Source organism: Hirundo rustica, chromosome 10, assembly GCF_015227805.2.
Source record: "Hirundo rustica isolate bHirRus1 chromosome 10, bHirRus1.pri.v3, whole genome shotgun sequence".
NCBI lineage: Eukaryota > Metazoa > Chordata > Aves > Passeriformes > Hirundinidae > Hirundo > Hirundo rustica.
In genome coordinates, this window is record NC_053459.1 from 2,578,002 (window position 1) to 2,593,554 (window position 15,553).

Genomic DNA, 15,553 nt, shown 5'->3' on the forward strand with positions numbered 1-15,553 from the left:
AGAGCTCATTTAAATGCCTTTCCCTAAAGTATTTTGTTCAAATACCTTCAAATTGTGTATGATATCAATCCTTTTGTTCTGGCTATCCTTGAAGTGTATCTGCACTCTCACTGGGAATTCTCCCCAGCCTCTCCTGGTCAGGTGAAACGGAGGTTCTCTGGAAACAAACAGTGATTACATTATGATGCAGAAGTAGAACAGTTTTCACCTCCCTCCTTTCCAGAAAGCCAAAGACTTTTTCTGGCTGACAGCTAAAGCTACCTTCAGGTCTGCTGCTCACCACAGAGGGAGTGTAATCACAGCAATGAGAATTTTATGGCTTTGGACAGCTGAAAACTCACTTTAACTTTACACAAGGGGACAGGGAAGAAAACGGTAAAACTCTGTCGGATGAGACACGTGGGAAACAAGCGTGGTATTTTTAAAAGAAGACAAAAAAAGGGCTGTGCTATGTTAAATGAAAAACACTTGGTTAAAAAAACCCCAGGTCAGCTCACTTCAAGGTGAGCTTCCAGTGCAGCATCCTGCAATCACTGCCTGCTGCTCCCTATCTTGTAGCAAAAAAGCACATGCTTCATGTAACACCAACAGAACAACACAGGGACAAGGAAAAGTTAATCACTGTCATTATCCAAGCTGAAGAAGAAGGATCTGTAACATTTACTTTCACTCCGTATTTCAGCTTGTTATTGTAAATGCAAATGTGGTTTCTTCAACAGAAAAACATGCAAGAGGTTTAAAGGTGGTTTTTATTCCAGAACGTTAATGTCCACTACGATGGATGGGACTGTGACGCCAGAAATCAATTAGCCAGATGGGATTAGAACAGAAGAAAACCAGCACTGACAGCTGAGAAAGGCACAAAAAGACAGCAATCAAATGTAATGTGATATGTTACAGAAGAAATACGAAGGAGTTTGCTTTTGTCCTGCTCAGGGTTGTCTTCTCAGAAACATTACTGAGACACAGCAACCCTTGTTATCTCAGGTAAGTCCTCCTGGAGTTGCCTTTCAGTAGTTTAATTTTGCCAGAATTAAGTTGCCATTCTGTACCTAAGCAGCTCTTCCCACACTCCTCCCTCCAGGAGGCAGCTGCACATCCTGTGGAGAAGAATTTCTTTGGAAAGACACCAACTACTTCAAAGGCATCCTCCCTGAGTTTTGCCCAAGGATGAAGGGTGAAAGACTGACAGGGCACTTCCCTGCAGCAGGCAAGAGAGAACCCACTCCCCACCAGGGTCACAGCTCGGAAAACTGTGGGGTACACAGTTTGGGAGCTTGTGGGTTTGGGAGAGCACAGGGCACCTGCCCTGTCTCTATAGCACCAGCACCATCACACTGATGGGAAACTCCTCAAAGCACAAAGCCAATGCCACTGATCTCACACCACAGAGAAATACTTTGGAGTGGGATATTCATGCCCAAACACACATGCAGCATTAAAAATACGGGCAAATCAGCTTTTGGAGATTCCTCTTTCTTTTCCACACTGGAATAGATGGGTGATAGACAATGTTTAGCACCAGAAGCCTCACCTGAGCAGCAGGCAGTGCATGTAACACACGCAGGAGAGGCACAACTCACATGAACAGCATGAAATGCAACAACTGAATGCTTTTTTTCAGAAGGAAATTAAAAAATCCCCCAAGCCAACAGACCTGTTTGGCACATTTGCTACACAGAAAACCTCATTTATTTTTACTACTGTTTTGGAGTAAGCCAAGTTAAGCCAAAGGTTAAATACACACATGGAGTATTAAACCAGGAAAAGAAGTTGTTAATTTTCTAAGAAACTTGGCACTGTGAGCCTGGCAAGCATGAAGACTGGAATAGTGACTGGAGTAATTCCTTATTACCTCACTTCCACCAGGTCATTAGGTTTGTAACTGGGATGGAGGAAGAACCAAACTTTCTTGACAAAATGATTTATGCTGGGTTCTCTCCGAGAGCCTCGGACGTAGACCATCCATTTATGGGTTGACTGATCGTTTTCTTCTCTCTTGTCAGGGGGAATGTACCTAGCAAAGAAATTAAATAACACAAGATAAAAACCCCAAATAGACAAATACTGCAAAAAGTATTTCGGGAAAAGATTAGGCAAAAAAAATGGGGATGTTAAAACGCCTGTGGGAACCCTGCCCCTTGTACATTTCAGCTCATTTGTTCTTACTCTGATAGTTCATCCAGGAACAGACACAGGTCCCATAATACACTCTAAGTTTCTAACACATTTCCTCTATTTTAATGCACAACTGCCGTATGACATTCACACATTTAAACATTTGGCTCGTAATTAAGAAGACTTAATTTTAACGTTCTGCCACTGTCAAATTCCTTATCCTGTCCTATTCTGAGCCACCAGGAAGCAAAACCACACCAGAACACAACATCAACGACTCTGCTACCATAAATACAAAAAAATACAATTCTTCCTATAATTTTTAAGCAACTTCAGTCAATACTTAGTTCTAGGTCCAGCACTAGGAAGATTTTCAAAAAGCAATTCTGACTCTAAATTTTGTCAGCAAATGTCTGATATATTCTGTGCAAAAGACCGACTTGACTAGAGCAAGGATTGAGAGTTAAAACCTGGAATTGTCCAGTTTCCCAAAACTAATGCCTTTCTTCACTAACTTCCTTCAAGATCAAAGGTTATACATATTTACCGGTCTTGTTCTTTTAAATATAAATAAAAACTGTATGAAATAATTTAGACTATTCCGAGCTTGCCCAATTTTCCTCATTGTGGTTGGTGGTGCATTGCTCTCTTGGGGTTTTTCTGTTTAAGAAACCCCCACATTGTACCCATGAACACAATGAATTAGCCAACTAATTCACTTAACCAACACACTCAATTAGGACAACTTACTCTTCCAGATTCTCAGGGGAAAACTTACGACTTCTACCTGATCAAAACAGGCTGAAAGACTTCCCTTGAGAGAAAGAGACCTTAAAATCTCTTTTACAGATATAAATTCATAAGTAAAATCACTACTAAAGCACCTGTTCCTTCCACAAAAAAACTCATGCTGAGACCAGAGGAGGGCTGCCTTGAGTACAGTGATTATTCAAGGGTAACAGCTCCCATTGTGACAGCCTAGCAATTTCATTTGTCTCCTAATTGTAACTTTCTATTCAATTTAATCCTGAAATAAAGGACCATCCCTCAGGCTCTGGATACTAACTTGGAGACGTTGCCAACCACAATCGTTTTCTTCACATAAAGTCGTGAAGTTTCATCATTTGACAGTCCGGCATTTCGTTGTCCTGGTTTTTGAGAGCTTGAAACACCCGAACTGTCCTGAGAGTAGGGGAAGAAAAAAAAGGCAAACAAAAACCCAAACATTCCTCTTAAACATCATTTTGTTTGGTGCTAGGAAAGTAAGGTGTTGTTAAAAAAAAAAACCAAGAAACAAACAAAAACCTGCATAAATGAAAGACCAACAAGGAATCATCCCTAAAAATACTTTTGCTCTCTAGGCACATTTAAGCAACTCAGGCATGTAACGATGCTATCCTCCCTGGCCAAGAACACACTGCATGGCTTAACTGAGCAGACATCCCATGGAGCTGAGCCATGACTCCAGCCTGGGCTTCAGCACTGCCCCTGCACTATCTGCAATAAAACCAGGCACGGCATCGTGCTGGTCACTAACCAGGAACAAAGCTCAATCGCCCATGAATGGGCTGAAAATCTAAATCTTTCTCATTCCCAGCCTCTGCTGCTCCAAGGTACTCGGGTGTTGCCTCACAGCGAACAATCAAGGCTGCGTTTGAGACAGGAACTCAGCTCCAGCTGAGCAGCCATAACCTGTCACCCACAGATCCACGGCCATACCTCGGCACAATAAATCCTGCCACCCTGTAACACAACCCCAGCTATCAAGCAGTGGCCAAGACTCCCAGTACAATGATCTGACCCCCTACTATGCCAACACAAGCAGCAGTGTTGTTTGCATGGGACTGAGAGGCTTTTCTACAAGCCTGTTGGACAAAGCGTCTGTCTGGACTGCCATCCTCGAGTGCCCACAGAACAGCCCAGCGGATGCACTGCACTGAGCACCCACCAGAGGAGGGTCAGCGTGGGAAGCACTAAGGAACCATTCCCCCTCCTCTGTTAAGTCAGGAATGCCTCAAAGTGGAGCAAGGAGTCACAGAAGGCTGGGATGGCTCCTGCTCCTCATCGCTCCCTCAGCCTCCTCTGCACTGGTCAAAGATGTACCAATGTGCTATCCCCAAGCCATGCAACTGCTCCATCCATCTACGCCCCCAGCACAGAAACAACTTCTATTGGTCTGGTGGTTTACAACATAGGTGGGTCCACATCCTGTATGGTTCATCTGCCTTCTGCTACAGACCCAAGGCAGAGTTCCAGCACGCTGCAGCCCTGCCACCAAGGGTGTCACGCTGCTTAATGGAGGCACAACGACCGCTCCCTCTGCCATGTATTAGTGCAACTTACTCAGCTGCAGAATGCAGCCATGCTCACTGAGATACACCCACCCCTGGCTGTACTCCTCTGGCAGGCCTGACCACTTAAAGCAACTAAAAGGAAATTCACTTCATTTCACCTGCAGACACTGATGAGCCTCCCCCAGTGGAGCGACCTGCAGCCAACAGGTGAAACATTTGTGTGGCTGCACAGTGAACCACAAAGGGATGGACTGGATCCAGGTCAAAAATAACCCCCCAAAAAAGCATGAGGGAACACTGACAGAACCTATTTTTACTTGGGTCAGACTGGTTCAGTTAAGCAAATTGTGGTAATGCACAACAGCAAGCAGCACTATCAAGAGAAAAACAATCCTCTCCTGTATGGTCCCAAGCTGTGCACCCAGGCTCTTCCAACTCAGGGTTCCAGGGTGAGTCAATCCTCCAAGTGTTACTGCTTGCACTAGAGGCTGCTGAGGAGGCCAAACCCCTCCAGTGATCTAAGCAATGCAATCCCCATGGGCACCCAGGGCCAGGCAGCAGCATTACTTCCTGAAAACACTGCTGCGAATGACACACACTGCTCTCCTCTGCAGGCTCTACCCTCCCGACCTGACCTCCACCGTACAGCAAAGCCCAAGCTCAGGCTGTGAAGCCCCTCCTTCCCCAGAGGCTACAACCAAGAGGGTGCAGAGCTGAGCTGTGCTGGCCCCACGGCGCTCCCCGGCCTGCTGAGCTCGCTCTGGGCAGGGCTGAGTAAGAGGAGGTACCCACGTCACAGACACTTCAGTTGGCCTTACAGCAAAGCCAGGCTGAGGGAGTGGGAGCAAGCGGTTGGAGAGGGTAAGAAACACATCTTCAGCAAGCTGGGTGAATACATGAAGAGCTCCTGGTGCCAGCACCGAGTCCTCAGAGCACACACCTCCAACAACTTGATCACCACTCGAGTTTTACTTTACCCGGCCGGCATTTCTGCTCTGTCTCTGGTCCAGGCTGTTTGTCAGCCGCTCGTCGGCGTCCGAGTTGCCATTGTCCTTGTCCAGGAGAAAGTCATTGTGCTGAGAGAGCGAGTCGCTCTCCGAGTGGTTGGCAGAGGGAGTGTCTGAGCCCTGGTTCGCTGGAGACGACGATCTAGAGGGAGATTCCAAGAATTTCTTGATTGAAGGGTGATTAAGAATTGTTGCGTCGCACGACCTGGTCCCCTGCAACGAAGAGGTCGGGAAGATCTGGTCACTACTTCGCCACAGCCCAGATAAAAACAAAGCTTTGCCAGAAGAGAAAAAGTCAATGAATGAAGAAAGAGCAAATATTTAACCAGTTGCCCTGCAGGAAAACCAGATGCTGTGGGAGATTAAAGCTTAACAGCAAACTGTACCCCAAATTGAATCTGCTCCTTCACACCTTCTGATCTCAGAAACCCACAGGGTTTTGGAAGGGAGGACTGCAGCCTACTCAACTACCTAAAATGTCCCTCTGAAAACAACTTCTCTTTCTGTGCAGACAGCTCCAGTCTCACCACACACAGGAGGCCACAGCTGCCCGGCTCCTGCAGGCAAGCAGGGCAGGTAAGTGCATCAGGCTCTTTAGCTCTGATATTCATTGGCAGCCTTGTCAACACCTATGAGGCAAAGCTACACTCTGTCTGCTCCCAAGGCTTAACAGGGGATAAGCAATAATGTGCTTAGGCATGCCTGCAAACTTTCCTCAATACTGACATCTTAGAGCTAAGCTTAGATCCTCCTAAACCTGCAAGGGGGAGGACAGGACAGGCAAGTGTTTAAATCTCTCTTGTTTTTTCATTACCATGACAAAGGCCCTCCTTTTTCTCTTGCAATTGCCTTTTACCTCAGAAGTAGAAGGAAAACATCCATCAACTCAAAACGAGTGTCCCCTGGCCACCGCCTGGCCCAGGCACCAGACGTCCCTGTCACCTGAGTTTGACAACCAAGTTTTTGACAATCCACTTGGTTTTGGTGAACCAAGCCAGCAGGAACAGCCCTGTGCAGCAGCAGAGCACTGCCAGCCTCCTCCAGCCCCTGCAGCCACAGCCTCACACCAGACTGGCACTGGCAACTCTTCCTACAGGCAGCATCAGCTCCAAGAGGCTGCTTCCTCCCTGCCCAAACCACCTGCACCAGCCAGGCACTCATGAGGCATGTCACAAAGGAGAACAAATCAAGAAACTGACTTGGGGTTTATTTGTTGCTTTGTTTGTTATGTTACTGGTTTAGTTTGTTTTTTCCCTTCAATCCACATTAAGTTCCCTGATTCAGAATTCTGCCAACGTGATTGAGGGGGAGGCAGAGGAGGCAGACACCAGCATGGCTACAGAGCAGCAGAACTGCTCCCGAGAGGTGGTAGCAGAAGTGGAGTTATAAATATACATATTTATATATATGGAGTTATTGTCCCACCTTGGCCTCTAAAGGACCATTCCAGAACTTCCTTTCCAGTTGCTCATTACATGCACAAGCAGAGCAATCACCAACTCTCAATTAGCAGCTTGGGAGAGTTGTGGCCATTTATCCAAGGGCAGGGACACACACACAGCCTGTCCAAAAAAACCCAAAGCCCAAACCAAAGCCACACCAAGAATGCCTCCTTTTGTTTTACCTCTAGTCAAGTAAAATGACCAACACCTTGTCTGATCATTTGTGGAAAAACATAATAAAGCACAATCATGAGGAATCCCAAGCCTCAAAACCCAGCAGCACTGGGTTTGAGAACTGTTTATATTGATGAGAACAGGTCAGGAACCTGCAAATCATCTTCCAAGAAGTTCTGAATTAAACTACAAGGACTCCTACCAGAAGCAGAAACAAGACAATCTTTCACTGCCTGGTCAAACATACATGGAGCCACAATTAAAAACAGACAACAAAGAAAACTGAAATCAGCAACAATTTCAAAATAAAGGAAAAACAGACTTAACCTGTGTACAAATCAAGACTTCTAGAAAAAAAATAAAAATTTAATCAAAGCTAAGCTAGACTAGCCATAAACTCATAAAAACTACTGGAAAACTTAATAAAGCAAGGAGGCACCAGTAAGTTTTGTGCATACTTCAAAACAATTACAAAATATATTATTTCTGGAAAGTGTGAGAATCACCAGGGGAAAAAAGTGAACACCCTGCATGGCAGAACAAGAAGCACAATGAACAGCACAGCTCCTGCAGACACATGGTGACAATGGATAAAGGCACTCACAAAGATTAGAACTTAGGTCACATTCTTCAGCTGCCTACACAAAAATCAAACAGGGCAGAGAGATCTCCAAGCCTCCCAAGGCTACCACAACCTTTTCCAACTCCAGTTGCTCAACTCAGGCTCAGAGAGTGAAAAACAAGCTGAACCTTTTCGTTTACCTCACCTCAAGTCCTCTGAAAAGCACAACAGGGGAACCAGGAGTAGCACTGAGAGCAAGTGCTTGGAGAAGAAATTCTTATGAGACTAGATTGAAACCCATGTTTGCAGCACCCATCTGCAGCTTCCAAAAAACCACTGGAAATCCAATCAACTTGAACTGAAAAGATGGTAACAAAATGCCTACATTGGTAATGAACTCCATGTCATTTGGGAGTCTGCACGAGTCATGAACACCCTGCAATCAGCAGTCATTAAGGGCAGAGTGCTCCGAACTGGGGTTTAACTAACAGGGTTTGAGGTTTTCAATCTTGTGAATTTTTAATCACTCTGGGACATCTCCTTGATTTATCTCCTGCTTTATTGCTGCCAGCAGTCCGTTCACCAACCCATTAACAGCCTGACTGCCAGGGCAAAGGGAAGATGGTTTCACAGCACTGCCCGAGACCCAAGAAATCTTGAAATCTTTTTTATTTCTCTCTCATCCTGGAAGGTCCCCAAACACATCTCTTGCCACTCTCCTCCTGTAAAATGGGAAAACACATTCCACACTTTTCAAGGCTTTGCAAAGACAAACTGTGCACTGTCTGAGAAACACAGTGCTCTCAGGGAAAAACTGAGGATGGAAAAAAAATGCAGAGTATTTCTGAAACTAGAACCAGGGGCTGCCGAACAACTTCACAACTGCTTCTTGAGGACTCCTCTTTGCCTGAGGAGGCAAAGATGATGCACCTGAGGCCCAGCAGATGATGCAAAGGTCTCCTCTCCCACTGGCACCCCACTCGCAGTTTGGATTCCACTATTTCATTAAATCACATCTTAACACCAAACATCAGCTGAACAGCCACTGAACTCCACACCTTCCTTTGCAAAGATTCCCCAAAGTCTTGTTATTCCCAAGGTAGTTTTTACCTCTCCAGCTTTGAGGAGACCAGCAGAGGCGTAATAGTTAGCCACAATGCAGGCACGCAGCTTGTCCATCATCCTCCGGGCTTCGATCAGGCGCTGCAGAAAGGAAACACACCGTAATGACAAGCACTGCAGCAATCCCCCCAAACACCAAGATCTTAGCTCTTTGTAAGAACAAAACCTTCATACCTGATCTATAACTTCAATTTCATGTTCTTTGCTCTTCATTTCGACAGCAAATTGTTCCTTTATAATGGTCTCAATCTTCTGCACAGTAACATCTCGAGCTGTACAAGGCCACACAGGGAAAATAAAGGAGGAAGTATTTACATTTCTATTTTTGAGGCTCCATTTGAAAACAGAAAGATCAGAAATCACTATAGAGTGAGAAGTGAAGGGACAATTAGTTCAGCACAGGCACACATAAAGGGATGGATCGTTTTCTTCCAAAAAAAAGTTATGTCTTAACAAAAACCACATGTATCTTTAAAAGCCAGCTTATGTGGACAGCTATTTTTTCCTTTTTAGGTCTGAGATGACAAATAACAGAAAATGGGAAGAACAGGGCCAGTTTGTTTACTTCTGCCTCAGTAAAGTTGTAAACAGTAAAAGGAAAACTCCACAGTGCTGGCCCAGTGCAGTCGCTGCTGCGATTGCGCCGGAGCGAGCTGGAACACCACGGACATTCTTCTGCTCTCCTTGGCCACATCCACATCCAGGAAATTTACACCACCTCACACAGCAAGAATAAAGCAAACTCTTATTTATACAGCCCTGGCATGAAGTGCAGCTCGCTCTGGAGCACCTACAAGCTGTTTATTACTCACAAAGGAAACTGCATTATCAAAAGCTGATCTACCTCTTACAAAATCCTCTTCCAGCAGTTAAAAAAATTTATCCTTTCAGCAGGATTTACTGACCTTGGTGTAAAGTATGTAGTTTAGGATTTCAAATTGTGCAAACACCTTACAGCAAATTAATAGCTAAGAACAGAATTGGCATATTAGCATATTTTTCTAGGACATGTATAAACATAAGAACAACTATTCTTTTTGCTCTACACCTGTAGACTGCAATACTGCCCTTCATATAAGTCACCTCCATTACATCAAGGGGGTTCAAACAACTTCTGTTTTTAGCAAATTCTAAGCCAGAACCTGGCATAGCAGGGATTACACTTCATGAAGAAAGCCTGGAAAAGGTGCTCCAGCCTGTGTCAGTAACAGAGTGACCCCACTATCAAGCAGATCAGCAAGAGAGTCTGGTTTTCCCTGGAAAAAAATCTCATATTGTTTCTACATGAAATAAGAGGCAACAGCACGAAAACTTTGGCTTGAGCTTCAGAGGAAGTCTATGTCTTCCTAAAAATCACATATCTGTTTGAAGAGGTTTCTAATGTCACCGTAGAGAAGGGAAAGAAAAGCAAAGTCAAAGCTTTGCTGGCCTCTTCCAGATGGCACAGAAAATTTTACTGTCTGATCAGGTACCCACAACAGGACTGAGGCAACTGATGCCTCTGTATGCAACAGGGGTATCCTAAATAATTTTCCTTCTTTCCACATACAGATATACACACAGGCTTATATCTGTATATATATATGCTTGTGTACAGATAGATATGTTTGTATATAAATATTTTAGGACCAGAAATAGTTGAAGCCTACATTAAAACACAATTATGGCTGAATCTGTATGAGTAAGGCAAAATTAAAAACCAGAGGGATATAATTTACCTCCAGCCATGAACACCATGATGAGGAAATTCTCATGTAATGCTATACACTTAAAATAAACCTAAACAGATTAAGGCATGAGAGGTATGGTTCAGAGAGGGACAACTGCATCTCTTTCCAAGGCTGATGACACGCCATGGCAGCATCATGACAATTTAAGCACTTCAGGACTTGTGGTTATATTACAGAGAACACTTTATATTAATTTTTTTCCCAGCTTAGCATCAACCACGGTCCCTCATTAAGATCATGTTAGTAAAATTTCTGTACTTAAGGAATTCTAGTACTGAAAGATGGAGATTTTCCAAGAAAAGAAGAAAGAAGCCAATTTGGAGGAATCTCCTGAAAGCAAAGTTCACTTTGGCAAGGTCAGTTTTCCAAGGCCCTGAGACTCTGCCTGCTCACTATTAAGACCTTCTGAAAAGTTGCTTCAGAGGCAGATTACAAAGCTGCCTGCAGTCCCTAGGACACGCCAGAACAGAGGGTGGTGACTTCTGGCAGCCAGGCAGGGCAGGCAGCTGGGAGTGGTGACAGGGCCAGCCCCAGCACAGCTGCACCGGGCCCCCAGGGGCAGTGCCCCTGCCCCATGTGGCCGACAAGACCTGCCCAGCAACACATTCAACCCGGAGTTCAGCCTCCTCAGACTTGTCCAGCTGTGCAGCATCCTCCAAAACATCACCCACGAAGCCATGATCTGTCCCTCTCCAACTGGCAGCTCCGGCTCTATTCCTGGATCCTTTTCAGAGCCCACAGCCAGCCTCAGTTTTCTCACCTCCCTGTTTGTCAGCTCTTCCCATCACGATCCTCTCTCACCAGCTGTGCTATGCCAAAAATCACTAGCCTACTCCCTGCCCCCGGGGCAAGCAGCTCTACTCTCATTTGCCCAGAGAGACTGCAACCTGTGCCAGGCACTCTGCCAACAGGCTGGTTCCCAAAGCAAGCATATCCAAGAGTGCCAAATGCAAACCTACTCACCCAGCCACTTGCTCCACTACACTTCTTTACCTACCTTTCTTTCAGTTGTGCTCCTCTTCCTCCTCTCTTGCATGTTTCCTTCCTTCTCCCTAAATTATCCTTTCTGCACTTCGTCAAAGAAGCTCCCTTCTGCTTCATCTGCCAGCTCTTGCAAACATTTGTCACCTTCCAACACCAGTGCCTGTACTGCAGGCTTGTGCATCTCTTTTACCCTGCAGGGTCATGGATTTTTTTTTCTCCTCCCCATGCTGTACTGTGACCTCTATCCCCCAAAACGTAAACAACCTGCCAATCTTTCCCAGAGCAGACTTCAGCCACAGAACAAATGCACAGGCTGGAGCACAATTTAACACAGGAAGATGCATTGCAAATACTTTAGGAAGCAACAGGAACCAAAGTGCTTGGGCAGTGGAGAGCTTATGCTCCATCTCCTATCATGCACCAAAGGCTGCATCCTCACACCTTACTTATGGTCCAGATAGTGGGAAGGGATGACTCCACATATCCACATATCTGGCTACACAGAGATATCACCACCTGCCTTGCTCAACATCTGTCCTTTGCCCCTAACTCCTACCCCAGCCTTTTCCTGACCGGTTTACAGACAGCATGCACATGCACACAATTTCCAGTTCCATGGCTCCTACCTGACTGTTCTGCTGCTTTGTGCCGCTTGTTGGGATGGGTGATGGTGATCTCCTCGTAGTCGGGGTCCTTCTCTGCGATCACTCTCTTGATCCCAGACATGTTCTCTACTCCACTGAGAAGAAAAATAAAAGCATTCACGTTTCCCGCAGTGACCATCAGGCTTCAACCTCTCACTAAGGGGAAGCCTGTGCTGCACCCCCCAAAAGAGCGGGGGCACCTCACTAGTGGGGGCAGTGATCATCACACGGGTTCACAGCCGGGAGCTGGTTCTGCTCCACACAGCCCAGGAGCTTCAAATGCCTCCTGACGCCTGTGGCTCAGCAGAGCCCAGGTGCCCACAGCCCCAGCGGAGCTGCAGGGGCAGAGCCCCGCGCCCCCCGGCAAAGGGCCGCCAGAGCCCCGTGAGCACCGCTCGGGACACCGCCCGTGGGCAGGCGGGTGACTCCAGGCGAGCTCCAGGGGTTCCCTCGGCACACGCACCACCGCCCGTGGAAGGGGAGATGCTGGGCACTCGGGCTTCGCGGGGGAGGCGGCCGGGCCCGAGCGCCTCGGCACCAGCGCGGGGCTCCCGGCCGCGGGGTCACACACCGGCCCCCAGCACCGCTCAGCCCGAGCCACGACCCTGCCCGTGAGGGGGCAGCGAGCCCCCCCGAGGCGGGAGCACGGCGGGGCTCGACCCGCAGGCGTGAGGCGGCGCGGAGGCCGGCGCGGAGGGCGGAGCGCTGCCCGCGGCCGGTCCCACGTGCGGCGCCGCCGCTCCCCTCCCCCGCCGCGCACACAAAGCCGCCGTCGCGGCCGCGCTCCTTCCCCGCGCTCCGCCCGCTCCGCCGCTCACCGCGCTCCGCCGCCAGGCCCGGCCCGGCCCGGCCCGGCCCCGCCGCCCGCACCGGCCGCCCCCGCCCGCCGCGCCGCCCGGGGCGCTCAGCGCCGGCCCCCGCCGGGCCGTCCCGCCGCCGCCGCCGCCGCCATGAGCGCAGGGCCCAGCGCCGCCCGTCACGGCGGGGGCGGGACCGCGCAGGCGGGCAGCGCCCGGGGGGCGGAGCGGCCGCGGGCAGGTGCCGCCTCACGGCCCGCACCGGCCGGAGGGGCCGGGCAAGCGCGGGGAGGGGCGGGGGCTCCCCCGGGGCGGAGCGGCCCAGCAGGGAGCCGGGGGCCGTGCAGTTCCCCCGGGGCGGAGCGGCCCAGCCGGGAGCAGGGGCCGTGCAGTTCCCCCGGGGCGGAGCGGCTCAGCCGGGAGCCGGGGTCCGTGCAGTTCCCCCGGGGCGGAGCGGCTCAGCCGGGAGCAGGGAGCAGGGGCCCGTGCAGTTCACTCGGGGCGGAGCGGCCCAGCTGGGAGCCGGGGGCTGTGCAGTTCCCTCGGGGCGGAGCGGCTCAGCCGGGAGCAGGGAGCAGGGGCCGTGCAGCTCTCCCGGGGCGGAGCGGCCCAGCCGGGAGCAGGGAGCAGGGGCCGTGCAGTTCCCCCGGGGCGGAGCGGCCCAGCCGGGAGCAGGGGCCGTGCAGCCCCGGCCGCCCAGTCCCCGCCGCGGGCCAGCGCAGGCTGTGGGCAGGGCGGGCGCTCGCCCGCGGCGGCGGAGGAACCGACCTGGGCGACGCGGTCGGGTTCCTGTATGGAGAGACGAATGCAGTGATTTGATCCTGACTTGCTGCTTGGATCAACCGTGTTTTAACGTGTAAAAAGATCTGAGGAAAGTTTTTTAATGTGGAAGATATTTCACGAAAGGATGATCGAGGTGCTGCGGTGTGTCCAGAGAGTAGGAACGGAGTTTGGGAAGGGGCTGGAGCACAAGTCTGAGGAGGAGCGCCTGAGGTAGATGGGGGTGTTTAGCCTGGAGAAATGGAGGCTCAGATGGACCATACCACTCTATGAGGTTGTAGCTAGGTAGGGGTTGGCCTTGCTCTCAGGAAACAAGAGACAGAACCGAGAGGATGTCGCCTTAAGCTGCTCCAGGGGAGGGTCAGATAGGACATTAAGAAGAAATTCTTCACAGAAAGGGTGATTGAGCATTGTAATGGGCTTCCCGGGGTGGAGTCACCTTCCCGAAGGTATTTAAGACTGAATGTGGCACTTTCAGTCATAGTGATGTTCAGTCATAGGCTGGACTCCTCTGATGTCTTTTCGGCCTAATGGATTCTGTAATTCTGTAATTAGTAAAAGAAAAGAACCAAGAAAGGAGTCCTGGGCTCACTGAGGTGCAGGACAGCAGGAGCTCACAGCATGGGCTGGGATGGGAGCCCTGGCCTACCCTTAGATAGGCTTCAAAAAACCCTTATACCATACCTGGTGCTCATCATACTTCATATTCTCAAATCAGAGGTAAACCAGTACAATGAGTGCAGTCAATGCCATGGGTTGTTTGGTTCTGGTCAGGCCACCATACCTCTGTCAGGGGCAGCTAATGGCATCAATGCTCTGTGGCAGTCTCAGCTTCATGCAGTGAGCCCCGAACCAGCACCAATTTTCATCCTGTTCACTCATAGCTTTGAAAACTTTTTTATGAGGCCTCTGATGAGCAAGTCTATGCTGAATGTTCAAAGCTGAGTCCTACAAGTCCTTTTCTTGTCATTTCAGCATCAGCACTATCCTTTCTGACACTCTTAGCCTTTCTGCCAAACAACAGATGTGAAGCTTGGCAGATCGATGGAGAATGTTCTTAAACTCAATTAGTATCCTGCTCAATTAGTATTCCTGTATAGGAATGACTGCAATGTAGTTTATTTTCTTCTTTATTTCTGCTTAATGAAAGAGGAAGAAGCTGTTGTTAGAATACAGCCACCAGCTGACTGTGTTTAAGACTTTAAGTATCTTAAGGTGGGCTTTCCAGCTCTCAAAAATCTTTCCATTGCTTTGATGTCTCTGGGGATTCCTTTTTTTTTTTTTTTTTTTTTTTTTTTTTCTGCAGGCCTCTATCAGAGATTACTTCTCTCTGCAGCCATATGAGCTCCTGCAAGCACTGAACTCGACTGGAAGTTGCTTTTGGCATGGCAGCAAGAGCCACTCTAGCTGTACCCGAGCCTGGCCACACTGTAGAGCTGCAGCAGTCACTGCTGGCGTGCCATGTTTTCAGTAGTGCTCTACCAGTCTTGCCCCTGCTCTGCCACGTGTGTGGGGGATCCTGAGATGGCCAAGCCTCTAATTTTAGGAGAATAAACCTACTGGATTCTTTCCAACCCATGGTTTGCTAGTCACCTTCCCAATTTTTGTTTCCTTTCCCCAATTTCCCATGCTGGTATTGCCTTGTGAGTCCATGCACATTCTTTTCTCATCACAATACCCAAGACTAACCAGTACTTCACATCCCACCCCCTGCTTTTTACTTTTTCCAGGTTTTTTTTTTCTAGTTTTTCCTCTTCTGTGCAGCCTCCAGCTCGCCTTTATTCCCCTTGGTAGGACAAAAAGATGAGAAGGGAAAACACCTAGACTAGGAGGCAGGAGAACAGATCAAAGGAGAGACTGCACAAGGGGCAGAATCCAACAAGTTACATGACCCCAAAA

General features: G+C 48.6%; 1 protein-coding gene across 6 annotated transcripts in view; it reads right to left on the bottom strand.

Moving 5' to 3' along the window:
* The window catches only part of YEATS2 (YEATS domain containing 2), a 48,319-nt gene extending 35,375 nt beyond the window's left edge, over positions 1-12,944 (bottom strand). For 5 of the 6 annotated variants that reach the window (XM_040073948.1, XM_040073946.1, XM_040073945.1 and 2 more), the window contains exons 1-8: positions 12,896-12,944; positions 12,060-12,172; positions 8,894-8,991; positions 8,708-8,800; positions 5,390-5,632; positions 3,185-3,300; positions 1,856-2,017; positions 46-157 (exon numbers count right to left, since the gene is read on the bottom strand). In XM_040073948.1, the coding sequence (XP_039929882.1) occupies positions 46-157; positions 1,856-2,017; positions 3,185-3,300; positions 5,390-5,632; positions 8,708-8,800; positions 8,894-8,991; positions 12,060-12,159 (924 nt within the window). In that variant the 5' untranslated portion in view covers positions 12,160-12,172; positions 12,896-12,944. Of the gene's footprint in view, positions 1-45; positions 158-1,855; positions 2,018-3,184; positions 3,301-5,389; positions 5,633-8,707; positions 8,801-8,893; positions 8,992-12,059; positions 12,173-12,895 lie in introns of those variants that run through there. The other variant, XM_040073949.1, reaches the window with a different exon arrangement.
* Between the last annotated feature and the right edge of the window lie 2,609 nt (positions 12,945-15,553).